We start from the raw sequence: 17,375 nt of genomic DNA, 5'->3' as shown, positions 1-17,375 counted from the left end.
CCTATTGGCCATCTGTATGTTGTGTTGATTTTCTTTTTAATCATAGTATGTTTTCGAGTGAAGGTAAGTTTCTAAGGTGAAGATTAAATATGCCTTAGGTTGCATCTGGAATGGACGCTGCATCAGTGAGACTTCATGCTATAATTATACTTACCTGTGCTTGTTTTGTGTATTTTATAAGTTCCCTCTGCAGTTGAAGAAATTCACCTGGAAATCTTTTTCCCAGCCCAGGGCTGGCCTTTGACACTCAGGATGTCTGTCCTCACTTTTGTGCTCTACCTGCCAGCTGCTGTCTGTAGTTTCAAGGGTCTTAAATCATGAATGTGGGAATAAGGTCACCTTTGATGCGTTCATGATCTTTTGATGCAGTGGTTTAATCCCACAGTTTTCAAACAAAAACTGACTTAAAAGAAAAACAGCAGATGCTAGAAAGCAAAGGAAGGTTACCCAGCACCTTTGAAAATCCTAACCACCTTTCTTATGATCTTGAGCTGTTGAAAAGGGAAAGCGTTTTATTTTCTTTTTTGATTAACAGATTGGTTCTCTAAATAGGATTAATCCTGCCCCCTTTCCCAGAAAAAAAAAAAAGCCTATACATAGAAGAAAAAATTTCTAAAAATCAAGTTTCTTTTCTCATGTGAATATTTGTGACTCTCAAAGGGAAAATGATTTAGGCAGAGAGTGGTCTTGGACCAGTAGTAGCAGGAGCCTGCTAACCTGGGTGAATCCTAAGGTTCTGTCCAGTTTTATTCAAAAATCTCATTTTTCTGTCATTAGTGTTTATTTTTTCCCTTCCTTTCTTTTACCTGTGGCTGCTTTTCCAGGAGAACTGAAATGCGGGGAGATGCTGTTTTGTTAGAGATGAATTCTGTTTAGGCAAAGCATTTATTTTAGGGTGTGCGCATGTGTGTGCGCGCTTTGGTGTAAAGTTGGCTTAAGAAGGTATCCTTTGAAGGCAGGCAGTGCCGCTTTCCGAAAGTGCCCCCTGACAAAACCTTCATGTCATTGCAGATTATGAATTTGAGACCTCCAAGCCGCCAGCCACCACTAAGCCCTCCACCACTGCTGCCACGCCCGCCGTCATCCCCACAGAAGGTTCCATTAGTTCCTATCCCGAAGAAGAATTTGATCTGGCTGGAAAGAAACGATTTGTTGGTAAACAGAACTTCCTTAATCAGAGAAACATGGATTTTTAACTTTTGTTCTTTGATGAAAAGCAGAGCTAATCTCTTGGCTTGGTCAAGGCAGCACATTTGGAGCAGAAGTGTTCCCAGGGTGAAGTTTCCACTTGGGGTGATGCAGCGAGTCAGCCCTGTTTAGATGCACATTAACTTGCTTTCTGCAGAAGTCAGGAGAGGGGCGCGTGCAGGGGAACATCTGGTATCCGACAGAGTCGAGTCTAGAAAGCCTGCCTTGTGTAGACCAAGAGAAAGGAACACTTTTTAAAATCATCAGGTCCAGGGAATACGAGTATTTCTCTTGTAGCCAGCGTCTCTAAGGTGAGACATCCATTAGCCTGCGCCTGCACGTTGTTCGTTAAATTCTTCCTTAAAGATGAGTGGTTTAGTGACTTGAGCTGCTAGTGCGTTTTATAGTTTCAAAGAGCTGGAGCTATTTTTCTTCAGTTTATTTCTTGTTGTTTTCATCAGCCTCAAGGACTTGGGATCTAGAAATTTTTTTATTCTTCTTTCTCAGTTATTAAAACAATTTCAGGAGGAAATTCTGTTCCACTCAACTATGTTTCATTCCCTTCAGGAGTCTTCTTTTCCCACACCCTTAATGAACTTCACTAACAAGACAGATTAATTTATTACTGAGTGGGAAAAAAAATAATGTATTACTGAGTGGAGACAGGCAACAGCTTAAACTAATATCACACTTTTCTGTTTCCAAAACGAATGCTCTACCATAAGCAGAGAACAGCTCTTGCCAGCCACGATGTAGTATTGAGTGTCTGAACTCCACGTACTTGAAGAACAAGACTATTAATTGGAAGGAGCATTCCTGAGGCCAATGCTAATGCCGGCCCAAGGCATCCAGCTGCCTGGCTGAATTCACCAAATGTTCCGACTTTTCTGTCTGTAGTTCCATGACAGAAACTGAAATGCTTTCAGTGCTATTATTAGCTGCTCCAGAGAACTCCTGTAAGACTGAAAGGCTTGCCATTGTCTGGCTGTTTTCATTTGCCTGTAGCTCTATAAAGCAGAGTAGACTCTTCCCCCAGACTTCCTGATGGGACCCCTGAATGAGCTTGAAAGGCCTAATTTTATATGGAACATTAGAAAATAGAGGAGCTAAAAATTGCTTTCAGTCCTTACAGCCACTGAGAATGAGAACCTGGACGAGAATGTTTAGGAAGTGCTGGAAGTTGTTCCTTGAGAGCACTTGGGGGTCCAGCCTGTGTAAGCCCAGATCCAGCTCCTTGGCGTTTCTAGCTTCTGGAGTGTGTGCGGTAAGAAGAGCTGTGTGCTGGCGGGAGAGGCTGACCTGGTTGACTGTTGCTCAGCTGGAGCTGGGGGTCAGTTCTTGTCCTGCCTTCATCCCAGGGTCCTTGTATCTACTGAGATCGTGTGTGTAGAAAAAGCTTGACTCCATCCCTAAAAGCGGGCCGCTGTTAATTGTTCTGAGGGTTAATGTTGTAGAAGGCTGTTCAGGACTGGCCTGTGCAGATATTCCAGATGGTTATGGGAGTCCCCGAAGTCCCAGGGAAGGCCACCCAGGACTGAGGCTAGAGGCTCTGCATCTTGATCGGTGTGTGTTTTTCTGGTCCCCAGACAATCTAAGGAATGAACTGTGTTGAGAGGTCTGAGTTGGGCCGGAGTCATCCTCTTCCAAGTGTTTGGGCTTGGGAACAGCAGAATGCTGCCAACTCACATTCCATTAAGCTGTAGTTTGAGGATGTTTCAAAACCACTTTGAGGGCATAATCATCCATGTTGATGGAGCAGTAGGATCTTTTGAAACCACCCTATTGAAAGATGTAAATGCATGAATCCATTCAGGAGAGCCAGGCACGCACGTCTGAGTTTGGCATCAGGGATTGATGGCCCTGGATGTTTAGCAGGAAGAGACTGAATGGTTGGTCTACTCCGTGGAGCAGACATCAAATTTCTGCCACTGGAGAAAGCTGTCAGCAGTCTGACTGGATGTGTTTGTTCTTTTCCAGCTCCTTATGTGACGTACCTAAATAAAGACCCGTCAGCGCCATGCTCTCTGACTGATGCTCTGGATCACTTCCAAGTGGATAGCTTGGATGAAATCATTCCAAATGACCTGAAGAAGACTGACCTGCCTCCTCAGCATTCCCCTCGCAACATCACTGTGGTTGCTGTGGAAGGCTGCCATTCGTTTGTCATCGTGGACTGGGACAAAGCTGCCCCAGGAGATACGGTGACAGGTGTGTCCCAGGCAGATGCTCAGAGCTCCTATCAGCCTGTAGATGGGAAATACAGACAATGGTGGATGAGTGGATGGATGGGTGGATTAATGGATGAGTGGGTTAGGTGGATGAATGATGGATGGATGGAAGATGGATAGATGGATGGAAAATGGATGGATGAATAAATGAATGGATAGATTGGATAAATAAATGATGGATGGGTGCATGGATGGATGGTTAGGTCAAACGGATAGATGGATAGGTCAAATGGATGGATGGATGATGGGTGCACAGATGAATTGGATGGATAAATGCAGATATACTCTTTCAAAAGGATGAAATATAGGCAATAAACAAAGCATTGTGGGGTAGTATGAAGAGCACTAGATGGAAGTCAGAAACCCTGAATCCTACTCTCAGATCAGTTTTGTGACTTGGAGCTACCTATTTCATTTCCATAGACCTTGGTTTCCTCCTGTGCAAGTATTGTTACAGCTCGTTTTACTCTGTGATCCTGCAAATAACCAGGGAGTCCACGGAGCCACTCGTGAGATTAGATCCTTCTTGGGTGATGAAAGATCTCCTACTGAATGAGTCAGAGTCAACCCTGGGGTTGTGACTCAGCCTCTTCCCTTCTTTCAGTGTCTGCTGGGTGCTCCCAAACCAGTCCGGGTGCTCCCAAATTCCTTAGGTGGGAATTGGATGTGATGGAAAAATGCCCGGGGGTCTTGAGCCTTCCTGGGTCTTGGCCTGTGAGATGTTCATGAGTTCTTTTGACCCTGCCAAGGATATAGTTGAGGATAAATTTGTTGAGATAAGTTCTTACAGAAAAGAATTAATGTTTTCTTTGACTAGACCCTTCTTTGTCAAATGATTCTTTTTGGACCTGCGAGTTATGTAAGAGGAAAGAATACATGTGTGTCTCGGGGCTGGGGTTGATGGTATAAGCCAGAGTTTGGCTTATTATCTGTCATGCTGGTGTAGTTCATCAAATTCGAAAATTCTAATGCTTTTGCTTTATATTCCCAATGTTATCACTTAAAATAAGGAAAAAATACCCAAGCACGTCCAAAGAACAACTTTTCTTACAGAGGTTGCACAGCCAGCCCAAAAACCAGGGTAAGGGACACAGGAAAGGGTGCCTGGTGCGATGCCAGGCGAGGCTGAAGGCAGGGGAGAGCGAGGGTGCAGGTCAAGGTGTCTGAGTCCTCCTGTAACGGAAGGTTCTGGTCCTTCCAGCGTGCGGAGCTGCGTGGGCTGCTGAGGCCAATTTATATGAAGTCCAGCATGTTCCTAACAGAAAGCAAGTAAATCAATGGAAAGAGGAAAGCTTGTAGTCAGAACAGCCAGAGAAGCCTTTTACGAACTGAATATGGTTTTATAAATGGCAGTTTTTTAAAAGCAAGAAAGCATACAGAAAATAAAAGAATCGAAAACCTTCTCTTAAGCTATTTAGCTTTTGATCTCTTGCATAACAGATGTTACTTAACATAAATATACCACTGTGTCCTGAGCCATGGGGCTTCTGAGAAGCAGGATGGCTGAGGGATGAGAGAGCCAGCCACTGAGACGTGCCTCAAGGGCTGGTGCGTGAGGAGCCTTCGGAGAACTCCCTGTAAATGTCGCTGGACTTCACTCAGACGCAGTTCCTGTGTCATCCCATAGAGGGCGTGCCTCTGAGACACGGGCTTGTTAACTCTGCATCCGAAGCCTTCTGAAGCGCCCCAGAGACGTTGGTGTCATCTCACCATCACAAACCCACACCTGCCCCGAAACCAACAAACCTCAGTGCCCTGATCATGAACACTCACACCACTAGCATCAATAATATGGATGAGATATTTATAGGGATTCGGGCACTTTCAATAGAAAATTGTGCCGACTCCTGCCAGAATGTTTCCCGTGGAACATTTCAGGGCATGACAGCCCTGTTAGAGCTGGTTAGACCCTAGAGGCTGAAAGAGAAGGTAGTGGGGGCTCTTCATCTGCCAACAAATCAAGCAACAGCCCTTTTACATGCAGAACAACCAGACAAAGTGGATCCACAGATACCTCCTGAACCCAAACAGAACATCACACTTTCGGGTCCACCGCAGGGTACGTGGGTTCTGGTGGCTGTGTGAGATGTTGAGCACCCTGCTGATTTCCACCAGCCATCCTCTCTTGGACAAGCAGTTGAGTCAATGTGTATCCACACGGTGTCCAAACCATCTGAAACTCCTCTGGAGTAAATGGGCCTGAGGCCTGTTGCTTTTCCTAGTCAGTCCTAATAATGAAGCAATCCATCCATCGGGAGTGACTTCGTGGGAAATGACTGATGTGCTGGCCTCTGAGATTTTCAGGGCGAGCCCATTAGTCTTTTGGGACTGGTTTTGCTGAGAACAGAGATAGCAGGACAAGTGTTTAGTCAAGTACGTTATAAAAATCCAGACACAAGGATAAGTGGAGAAACCTGTGGATGGTGTGGGAAGGAGCACGAGGCTCTGATGGGAGCAGAGATCAAAGAGGAGGAGTCGGCTGACCCATCAAAGCCAGGGCTTCTGGGGCCCACGTGTGAGCCTGTCTACCACTGGGCAGCCCTTGTTCTATGCAGCATCAGCATAAGCATGTGTGGCTTGACATCGTTGTCACCAGAGGAGGAGGGATCCTAAGGAGAGAGCAGCAACCCTTCCCAGGTCCCCATGCAGTATTTGTTGAAAAAAAAGAGTGAATTCCTCCAGAAAGCCGTGTAGAAAAGGTTTCAGAGCCCAGTGCACCTGCTTCTGCTCCCCTCGTGCCCAGGAGTCAGCTGTGTGACTCCAGTGCACTTTCTCCATCACCACACCAGCTCTTGTGGAGGTCAGCAGCGAGAACAGGGTGCTAAGTTTGCCTCCAGATGCATTTCATGCTCCTGATCTTCTCCTCCTTGACTTGTGGTCCGACTCTCTCCACCTGAGTCTCCCTCACAGGCTCACCCTCTTAGACCTGACGTTAAAGATGGAAGGCTTGATCCTGAGTCCTTTTTTCTTCTTACTCTCTCTTCTCTCCCTCCAGGATTTTACCCACACTCACGGATTTAATTCCTCTTGGAGATGAGTCATTGGTTTGTAGCTCAAGGCCCAGCCTGCCTCTCCTCTGAGCCTCAAACCGTAAAATCACATCCACTTGACCTCGTCACCAGCCTGGCTCCAAAGCATCTCAGACTCAGCCTATCCAAAATCAAACTTGTGATCCTTCTGATCCCCAGACCTGCTCATCTAGGTTTTCTGTCTCAGAGAAGGCCTCACTTTCCACCCACTTTTGCAAGCCTGAAGCTTTGGAGTCATCTTAAAATCTTCTTTGATTTCCCCTCCATATTCAGTTCATCACTAAATCCTGTCACTTCACCTTTCAGATTTCTCTCCACTCTGTCCACTTCTGTCCATTCGCTACCGCAGTACCTGGGCTGTTGCCACGTCTTGCCGGGATATTGCAGTAGCCGTCCAGCTGGACCACCCCATCCGCACCAACACCCGATCGGTTCTCCACTCGGCACGAGAGATGCCTCGAAGACAGTCTTGTTGTGTCGCCCCTTTAAGCTCTTCCCTTTCTTCTAGAATGGAAAGCAGAAGCCTACGTGACCAAAGGGGCCTGTGTATTTTTTCCATTCTGTGCTCCTTCAGCTTCATTTCATGCTGCCCCCACCCTGCCGCTCTGAGGCTCTCTTCAGCATCTTTACCCAAGTAGTCCCTCTACCTGGCGCCCTCCCCACCTCCTACCACGCACCTTAACTGCTCCCCATCCTTCAGTTTTCAGCCCCATTTCATGACCGGGGATGCTCTCCACTCTCCTTGACCAGGTCAGCTCCCCCCCACACACACAGCCTGCAAACACATGGGCTGCACTTTCACAGCTGCATAATCCAGTTTGTCTACCCACCTGCTGCTCCTTTAGTTTTAGATAAAATGAGTCACCATTCAATCTCCAGCACTTAATATAGTGTCTGACAAATAGCACACAATAAATACTTGTTGAATGAATTAATGAACGTGAACTTGGACCAGATATTTAACCTCTATCTAAGACTCAGCTTCCTCATGTGTCCGAGTGGGGAAAGTGAAACCTCTGTACTAGGATCAGGAGAATCAATCAAAGTCATACTTAATTGTGAGCATTTGGCATCATGTTTGGCCCATAGAAAGTACTTGACAGATTATTTCCTTCCAAAATGAGAGGCCCAGTGGAAAGCATGTGTGAAGCTGTGATGTGACTTCACTTGGCCTCCCTGAGGCAGCCTTGAAGGCTGGGCAGGTGTCAGGTCTGAGGGCCCACCTGCTGAGGTCCATTAATAGCAGATAAGGCAGAAAGTGTGGAGATCACTGCTCTTTTCTTCTGCATTCATGGTTAGATGTGATTAGTTCTGAAGAGATGAGGAAGGCCAGGGAATGGGGGAGATAAGGAGAAGAAAGAGAAGCAGGGAACCAGCTGCCATCAGGAAGGGTCTTTCCTTCTGTTATCTGCCCCTGGATTCCCCGGTGGGTACCAGCATTACACCCTATCCTGACCCAGCACTTCTTGTTCCCCTTCTGGTAACTCTCCCGCCGAGCTGCCTCCACGCCAGTGCCTCCTCCCCACCCTTCTTCCCTGGGCTCTGCCTCTTGTGTGATGTGGTTCCTTTGCTCTCACTGGGTTCTGCCTTCTTGCCACTTGTAGGTTACTTGGTTTACAGCGCATCCTATGAAGACTTCATCAGGAACAAGTGGTCCACCCAAGCTTCCTCAGTAACTCACTTGCCCATTGAGAACCTGAAGCCAAACACAAGGTACGATGTGTCAGTCATTTACAAACAAGAAATGAGACCTGTGTGCATGGTCATGGATAGCCTTAGGTTGAAAAGGAAAAGATTAATCAAAACTGTTTTTATGATTTCTTTTGAATTCTCTGTTTAGTTCTCATAGACCATCAAAGAATGCTTAGTTGATGTCATGAATTTGGCTTAGGAGAAATTACTGTGTGCACTGTAACTGTTAGGTTATTGTGTTCATATCTTGTTTCCTATTTTCCAGAGACTTAAACTACCTACCCTTAGGGAAGGAAAGGTTGTTCTGTATGTAGAAAGGAAATCGGTCCATTTGCAGTCACCCACGTGGTGGCTTTACGCAGCACAAGCATCATACGTGACATTAATTTGGTAGCACTTGCTAAACATTTTAATGACTGATACTCATACTATGATGTAGAAGTTCCAATCATTCAAGAAGGATGTGCTTTACACGTTAATAAGGGTTATAAGAAGCATGTCTTCCTAAACTAGGCAGGGGCTCTCTAGGCAGAGGACCATCTGGGAGTCACGGTTTGTATATTTCACCATGGCCCTCAGTGTGAAATATACAGAACTTATTCCAAAGGTACAAAAAGTGTGTGTTTCCTCTTTTATACCATCTGTTTTTGCTGGTAATGATCATCAGGAAAGCTTCCTTGGTGGGTGAACATGGGCAAAGCACCAAGCACACGATGGTTGAGCTGTGGTGTACTTGTAAACTAGCTTTCTGGGGGAAAAGATGGTTTATGGTGTTTGCCAATTTCTGTTTCTCCCACCACGGCTAGGTACCAGGATGGCTCCAGGCTTGAGAACTATTCAGCAGAAATGTCCCCTGTAGCCGTGGAATATGTGTCATTCCCTAGGTTACGATTTCCTTTTTTCAAAGGGAAAAAAGCATCCGTCGTTTGGTATTTTTGTCATGTGCCAAACCCACTGCTTGAATTGCCAGCAGAGTTTGCCTTAAATAACTCCGCAACCACTGAGTTGAAAGTTTGCACAATTGGGAAAATGCTAAGTGCTGAGTGAATTGAGACTTGGAAACTCATATGTTCTTAATTGTACATATCTTTTTTTTTTTAAATGAAATTTAAAAAAGGATTTGGTCCTAAATGAGACGTGAATTACTTTCTTGAAAAGCATAAAAGAGGACTGATTTTACCCAGTGGACTTTTCTTTGCTCTCTGTTTAACCAAGCCCAAAGTCAAATATCTGCATAACTGTGAAGCCGGAGGCTCCCTGGGGGATCTCAAAACCTCCGAAGGCTCAGTGCCAGGGCAGGGGTGCAATGTGCACACGCTTTTGCTCTCTGAGTGTAAATAATTCTCCCGTTAAAATTTTGTGCATCCTAACTTGTGCCTATAATCTGTGTGCCTGACTTAATTAAATCCAGGACTTTGCAATATTGAAGTGTGGCTGCTGCTGGCGGGAAGCCAATGAAGGCGCCTTCTGAACTCTCTGAAATGGTGGAGAGCCACCACTCACAGGGATTTTTTACCTTCTTTCTTGACCTGGAAGTAGCGAGGGACTAAGGGAGCACAGATGATATTTGGACTCACAGAGGTGAGGACAAGACGCAGGTGAACAGGAGATATGGTGGGTGTCCACTGGTGCTGGTGTCCAGTATTTTCTCATCACCACTTTTGGTCCTGTGGCTCATCAGAGTACCAAGTAAGACACTCTGGGACTCCCAGCCTACCCGGCTTATCAGTCTCCCTTTAGATGGACTAGCTGATTCAGACAATGTGCTTTCTAGCACGTTCTCTGTTCCAAGACAAAGATTAATCCACAGCAAAGCCTCGCCAGGCCTTTTCCACTTCCCTTTCCCAGACTTGCTTCTCATTCCTCAAGGCACAGAAGCTAGAAACTCAGTGACTTTTAAGGCTCCAGAGCCAAGCACAGCACTTGTCCCGCGCCCAGAACATTGTTGTCATGTTAGTTCCACCGAGGGGCCCGGCCTCTGGATGGGTTCACCCTCTCCCTGCCAACAGTGGGTTGCGTCATCACTGGGTCAAACATCCCTGCTTTTTCACACAAAGTCCAGTGATAAGAATTAAATTAAATTTGGAATTCTGCTCTTAAGTGTTTCACCGTTCCAACTTCTCCCTCTCGTGTGGTGGAACTTAATTAAGATGGGACATCCAGGGATGGGCCTGCACGGGGCAGCTCAATTGTTGATGCTCTCAGGAACACACGATCCAAGTGACCCATTTGCCCGGGACGCCCCTTCTGTTCCCATTAGCCACGTGTCTGTGCTGTTAATTGTCTTGTTTTGAAAAGTTATTTGAAACTGAGAAAGTTCAGAAATAACACGAAATAGCAATGGTGTATGCATGCATTTGTGAAAACACAGAACTCAAGCCCTACCACAGAGTCAGTGCTCAGGAGTTTGGGGTTTTGTCTCATTACACAAAAGTGAAACAAGCTTCTCTTTCAAGAACTGTTTTCTTCCAATTTCAGGTATTATTTTAAAGTTCAAGCCAAAAATCCTCACGGCTATGGACCTGTTAGCTCTTCAGTCTCATTTGTTACAGAATCAGGTAGGGGCACCTTCGTATTCTTGTTTTTCCCTCTTCTTAAAAACAGATAACCTGAAATAATGGCTACAATGGAATAAAAACTGAAGAAGGAAAATTCTATTTAATCAATTTATTTTGGATATCACTTTATAAAATAAACATACTTTTCTTTCTGCTAAGTTAAAACTTGGATATTCAAATTAAAAGTAGTCCTCATTGGAACTGCCTGGGAGGTGAAGAGGTCAAATTCCAATAAGAAGTGGGGAAAAATCTAGTTTTCAACCCTGTGGAAAAGATGAGTTTGAAAATCTGTAAAGATTTAGTGGCAGAGATAATCTCTCTTTAAAAAAAATTACAAATAGCTGATGACTGTAAATGTCAAGTGGCCTGAGGGGCAGTTGCTTCTTCCAATTAGTCAAATCTCTGAGATGCTTCATTTACTAGGAGACAGAGATGTCTTTACTTACTATGGAGGGTTTAATTACAATACTGTCCATCTTACAAGCAATATCACTCAGAGGATGTCCTTGCTTTGGGATGCTGGTGGGCAGAGCTCTCAGCCCCTTCATGAAATGTCCCCGTGGTCATGGTGGGAGGCGGTACCCACAGTATTGAGACCCATGGTGGCAGTCCCTGGGTTAGCCGTCTCTCTGTATAGGAAGCCAAGCTGGAGAGTTGGTGCCTGTGGCCCCAAGACGGGCACCTTCAGCATCCCAGCTGGGCCAGCCCCACACTGAAGTGTCTGTAGCTTCCTACATGTAGCTGGATCCCCAAACATTTGTCATGGAAGGTATTTTAGGTGTGAAGATTTAAATCTACTGAATCGAAATATGTGGGAAAAATATTTTGTGAGAATATACTTTATACTGGGACCATAGATGAAGGGCCTCACAAGCGTTTTCACCTGTTTCATCTAAGAAGTTTCCTAATATTACTTAAGAAAGAGTAGGAGAAAACCATTATCAGTGGTTAATTTGCTCCAGTAAGGGATGTATCTGCGTTTATGGCTGCATTTCCTAAAAATAACATAGACTTTTGGCATAAATTAACATGATAAAGGTCTGTTAAAAAAAAAGCCAAATATTTCAAATCTAAACAGCTATCAAGAATTGGAGGTATGAAATCTGAGAGTAAAGAGATATAAATGTAATTTCTGGGACTGCAATGTAAAATTTTGAATAGACAGCTCTCTGCTACCCCCTTCCCAAGAGAACTCCCACCAGGTTCCCACCCTATCCTTTGTAGTTTCCAGGGGGTGGGTGGGGAAAATCCAGGGCTCACCCAGACTTCTGAACAACTCTCTTGGGGGAGACGGCAGTAACTCACTTTCAGAAAATCCCCAGGAGATCCTGACGCACACAGAAATCTGACAGTTATTTGTCTTGGCCAGATTCACTGTATTCAGTCTTTTAAGTCTCTCCTTCATTTTGTATTTCTTGCTAAGGGCAGTTAGGGTAACAACAAGAAACTTATCAAGTTTTGTATTATGACATTTGCCAAATGTGAGAGTCAAAAAATTAATATATGTGTAACAGGCTGCACCATGGGGAAAGTTTTTACCCTTGTTTGTGTTGTTATTTTGTACTGGTCTGTTGGTCCCCTATACCCTGCCCCAGAGTGTCTGACTTTCCCAGCAGACTATTGAAACTTAGAGCAAGAGAGTAAAACAAGCATTTATCCTTACAGCTAACAGTATGTCAGTTTATTTTGTAGATGGTAGATGATGTCAGAATGGATGGTCTGTACAAAGGAGATTTGCGGTGATGGGAATATTCCGTGTGATTGTGGTGGAGTTCCATGAGTCTATACATGTGTTAAAAAGTCATAGGATATTTACCCTAAAGAAGTAATTTACTCTATGATAATTGAAAAAAAAAAAGAGAATGGCCCCTGTTTATCTGGCCTGTGGTATTTTATGAAACAGACTTTTTCTAAAGCAGAATTCTTTAAAAGATAGTTTCATATTAAGTGGCATTATTGGAGCTAAGATATAGACAGGTTTTAAAAACAGCTTTATTGAGGTGTAGATGGCATACAGTACTGTTCATACTCAAAGTGCACAACTGAGTAAGGTCTGAAGTACATTTATAGCCTTGGGTCCATCACCGCAGTAATGGCAGTGAACATCTCCATCACCCCAGCAGGCTCCTCCTGTACAGTCCAGCCCTCCTGCCCCTCCTCACCTGCCCATCTTCTCCCCTGTTCTCAGACAACCCCTCATCTGCTGTTTGTCACTGTAGACTCGTTTGCACTTTCTAGAATTTTGTATAGATGAAATCATACAGTAGGAGTTCTTTTGTCTGGCTTCTTGCACTCAGGATAATTTTGAAATCCATCCACGTTGTCATATTGATCAGTAGTTCATTTTTTTTATTAATTAGCAGTATTCCTTTGTATGTATATGCTGCAATTTGTTAATCCATTCACCTGTTAATGGGCATTTTTGGCTACTACAAATAAATACCGCCATGAACATTCATGTACAAGTATTTATATGGACATATGCTTTAATTTCTCTTGGGGAAATACTCAAGAGTAGAGTGGATGGATTGTATAGTAGGTGTATATTTTTTTTAAGAAACCACCAAATTTTTTCCAAGATGGGTACATTTTAAAACATAATGAGTATTGAATTATTTTTTAGTACCCAATGTCAAAATATTGTCTTCAGGGGTCCGCAGCTTCTATATAAATAACAATGCGATATAAATAGAGGAGTATTTCTTGGAAGGAAATGCTTAGAAAATAAAAACCAAGGAAAATCTTAGCACCTGTCAAGTGGGCCTTGCACTTTCTTTATCTGCTCCGGTCTGGCTAGCTCTTCCAGGTACAAAAAATATTCCAACAACTGCGTGGCTGTGAGATATAATAGCGAAGTCAATTATTTCTTTTTCATTTTATAGACAACCCTCTGCTTGTTGTGAGGCCACCAGGTAAGTTTCTCTTCTTGATAAACTTGACCTTCTAGTCATCAAGTTGAATATTGACTATGAAATTGTTATGGTTACTCACAAGTAGAAATGCTGAACTATTTTTGTAATGTCATAATTTTCTGACAACTTCTGTGGTTTCTTTGCACTCATTATCCTAATCTATGGAAAAGAATGCTCTGGAAATTTCAAAATAGGGCCATAGCAGCCAATATCTATAAAAACCGTTATGGGTGGCCAATATCTATGAAAATAGATAACTTTATTTTCATAACCCCTTTTGAAGATTTTAAGTTGGTGAAAAGATAGCAAAATGCATTAAGTGTACAACAAAATTTTACTTTGTTTTTCAAATAAACTGAGAAAGACCTATTGCTTAAGTTAAAGACTGGCCTTAGGAGTGACAAGGACAGTAGGCACATATGCTGAGGGACTTTGGGAGGGGAAGGTAGGATGGCATGCCCAGCAAGGTCAAGTTCGCCATTATGGCTTATATTTCTTGAAGCTTAAAGGATTTTTCTTATTCTGAGAATCCTTGATAGAAATACAAATAAGTTTACCGTGTTCAGTTACAAGGAACTCTCCATTTGCGCTTCAGGACAAAGCAAGAAGAGAGTAGAGAAAGTGGGTGCCCATTGGGAGGCAGGAAAACTGTTCAGAAAAGCCCTGAGAGGAGGGGGAGTCTCAGTGATTAAGTCCAATTTTCTGGTACTTCGTGCAAGAAGAAACACCATGACACGCCATGACTTAGAAGGTGTGTTTCATGTTGTCCAGGTGGTGAGCCCATCTGGATCCCGTTTGCTTTCAAACATGACCCTGGCTACACGGATTGCCACGGCCGGCAGTATGTGAAGCGGACGTGGTACAGAAAGTTCGTGGGAGTCATTCTTTGTAACTCACTGCGGTATAAGATCTACCTCAGTGACAACCTGAAAGGTGGGTCTTTGGGGATGATGTGCTGTGGGAAGGTGTGGAAAGTTTTTATTTCATCGGATGCTCACTTGACATCGCAGATGCATCAGAATGCATTTGAAGCACAGACTCACCATGTCTCCCTCTGACTCAAATGCAAACCAGTTTTGCTGGCTTTATTCTAGAGCAACTAGTTTTTACATTGACACCCAGAAACAGATATATTTTAAATCTACTACTTTCTAAGAATGAGGTCCAAAATTCTGTTAGAAATGTAAAGACCATTTTTCTTTGCTGTTAATTCCATAACACTAAGTATGAGTGTAAGCTGGAAGTATTGAGGAAAGGTACCCCTCTATGTTTTTTGCCATTGGCACAACATTATAGAGAAAAAATGTAGATGGTGAAACATACATAAGCAGTACTATTTACTATTTGTTCTGTGCCTGAATAAAAATTACATTGTTTTCATCATGGTAGGTAGGAGATTAAAGCAAAGAATAACGTAAGTACTTTGAACTACTAACATTTCAAAATGCCATTTCTACCCAGCCAGTTTTGAATCACCCACCTACACAAAACTGCTTTTTTATTTCAAAATTTGCATAACTTTTAATTTTTCAGTGCATACGTTTTTAAAAACTTTCCCTCGGCTGGTTTATGTTTTGTCATGGGTCAGTTTTTGTTTTTGTTTTTGTTTTTGTTTTTATTTCTTGTTGGTGGTCATCGTTTCAAGATAATGTCAGTCTCCCCAACCCTCCCTGACTCTGGTAATTTCTCAGTGTATGTGTCTCCCCTGACTACTGTCTGTTTGTTTCTCTCTGCTCATTTTTTCCCCTCTCCCACACTGCCCTTTTCCTCCCCTGCGTCAGAATTCCTGGGAGAGGTTGCACAACCATGTCTGGTTCCCTAGGGTTGAGAGAAATCACTTCGCCCTACTGTGCCGCTGTGGTTCAGGACCAAGGACAGCGCCTCATGCCTCAAATGCACCCTACTTCTAGTTATGTATGAAAATAGGTTCTTGTATTTATATAGATATTTATGTTTTCATAATTATTTCAAAATATAGTCTCTATCAAGAGTTCCTCCCTTTTTTTTTTTAAGCCAAAGAGTAGTAAGGTCTTCCAGTTATAGGCTGAAAATGCCTCTAATATTAGTAGTTTCCATTTAATGAGCACTTGAATATTTGTTAAATATTAAGCATACATGATCTCACTGAATCCTTACAACACTTACTGGAACTGGTGCCACTATCACCATTTTTCAAACATGGAAAGTATGACACACAGAGTTGAAGTAGTGCGCCCACTTCAAAGCGTGTGCCAGTTCCTAAACCAGCATTTTTTGACCAGTCACTGACCCATTGTATTCCTTTATGCAGATACATTCTACAGCATTGGGGACAGCTGGGGAAGAGGTGAAGACCACTGTCAGTTTGTGGATTCACACCTTGATGGAAGAACAGGGCCTCAGTCCTACATAGAAGCCCTTCCTACCATTCCAGGTAATTTGAACAAAGGCCTGATACATTATCCTTAGATGCTTTCCAAAAGTTACCTCATTAACATAAACTCACAGGTGGTTGAAAGGGGTTTATTATGAATATCCAGACAACTTGATTGCTCTTATCATTTAGGAAATTCTAAGGGTTTTAGGAGCTGTGTGCCAGGAATGAGGCTGAAGACCAAATAGATATTTCCTATTATAAATCACAGTGTCAGATACATTTTTCTCCCCCTTTCTTTCCTCTTACCCTTCCAGGCTACCATCGCCAGTATCGCCAGGAGCCAGTCAGCTTTGGCAACATTGGTTTTGGAACCCCTTACTACTACGTGGGCTGGTACGAGTGTGGGGTCTCCATCCCAGGGAAGTGGTAACCACAGGATGATCACTCTGGAAGCTCACCCTGCCCAGCCCCCTCGACTAATTTGCACTTGGGGCTGTGAGCAGGAAAGAGGATGGTGTCCCCAGCCCCACTGTCCCAAGTGTCGGCAAGGCCACATGATGGACACCGGACACTTCAGGCATCTTCGATCTGGAGCTCAGTCCTACTACTTGGCCTGGACCACACACAGGATTCAATGTTGCTGTTAACCTTGCTTCTCCACATGTTTTGCTTACAATAGCACATCCCAGGGATGGCAGAAACACACAGCTACCGGGATGCCCACTGATTCAGTGCGATTTTCATACTCCAGGGGTATCTCCAGGGATCAGCACAAACACGCTGTGCTTGCTTCATGGAACGCCACACGCTTTTTTTTTAATCACTGGACTTCTCCAAAAATAGCTGAATTTAAGCTTTGGATCTCTATCTATGCCATAGAACTGAATTGCTAAAAATACCACCGAAGGAAATGTATCCTACTTACAGTTTATTCTGTGGACCTACCCACCACTAGACCAAATGTATCAAATCTTACTTGTAAATTCTCAATTTTGATATATATATGTATATATGCATATACATATCCATACTTGTCTGCAAGGACATTGATTAAAATCGCTGAATTTGTACTTGTTCACTAGATAAATGTGTGTGGGACTTTTTGGAGCAGAGGTGCTATTTATTAACATCTTTTGAGAAGGGTCCGAAGAATATGTACCCTACAGAGCACGAGATGAGTGGAAGGGTTTGTGTTCTTTCTGCGAATGCTGCTGAGCTTTGGAAATGACTGGGATGCAGTGATACTGGCCGTGAACCAGTTGCAAACTGAGTTCCTTCCACCTTCTGTATCTGTGTGAAAGATATACTGGTTGTCTCTATGAGGACATATCCAGATGTTTCAAGATTAATTAAGGTTTTAGATCCCAAATGATTTTAAAATCCAGTTAAAAAAAACTCCTTTCCCCTTTCCT

At 43.6% G+C, this 17,375-nt stretch overlaps 1 protein-coding gene across 3 annotated transcripts in view; it reads left to right on the top strand.

Moving 5' to 3' along the window:
- The window catches only part of FNDC1 (fibronectin type III domain containing 1), a 91,467-nt gene extending 74,417 nt beyond the window's left edge, over nucleotides 1–17,050 (top strand). For all 3 annotated transcript variants that reach the window (XM_074368060.1, XM_074368059.1, XM_074368061.1), the window contains 8 exons: nucleotides 1,012–1,155; nucleotides 3,166–3,396; nucleotides 8,050–8,158; nucleotides 10,616–10,695; nucleotides 13,578–13,607; nucleotides 14,379–14,540; nucleotides 15,898–16,020; nucleotides 16,278–17,050. In XM_074368060.1, the coding sequence (XP_074224161.1) occupies nucleotides 1,012–1,155; nucleotides 3,166–3,396; nucleotides 8,050–8,158; nucleotides 10,616–10,695; nucleotides 13,578–13,607; nucleotides 14,379–14,540; nucleotides 15,898–16,020; nucleotides 16,278–16,393 (995 nt within the window). In that variant the 3' untranslated portion in view covers nucleotides 16,394–17,050. The remainder of the gene's footprint in view (nucleotides 1–1,011; nucleotides 1,156–3,165; nucleotides 3,397–8,049; nucleotides 8,159–10,615; nucleotides 10,696–13,577; nucleotides 13,608–14,378; nucleotides 14,541–15,897; nucleotides 16,021–16,277) is intronic.
- The last annotated feature ends 325 nt before the right edge of the window (nucleotides 17,051–17,375 follow it).

This window comes from Camelus bactrianus, chromosome 8 (assembly GCF_048773025.1).
Source record: "Camelus bactrianus isolate YW-2024 breed Bactrian camel chromosome 8, ASM4877302v1, whole genome shotgun sequence".
NCBI classification, from domain to species: Eukaryota; Metazoa; Chordata; class Mammalia; order Artiodactyla; family Camelidae; genus Camelus; species Camelus bactrianus.
The sequence above is the reverse complement of the archived record's forward strand: the minus strand, read 5'-3'. Positions and strand labels throughout refer to the sequence as shown.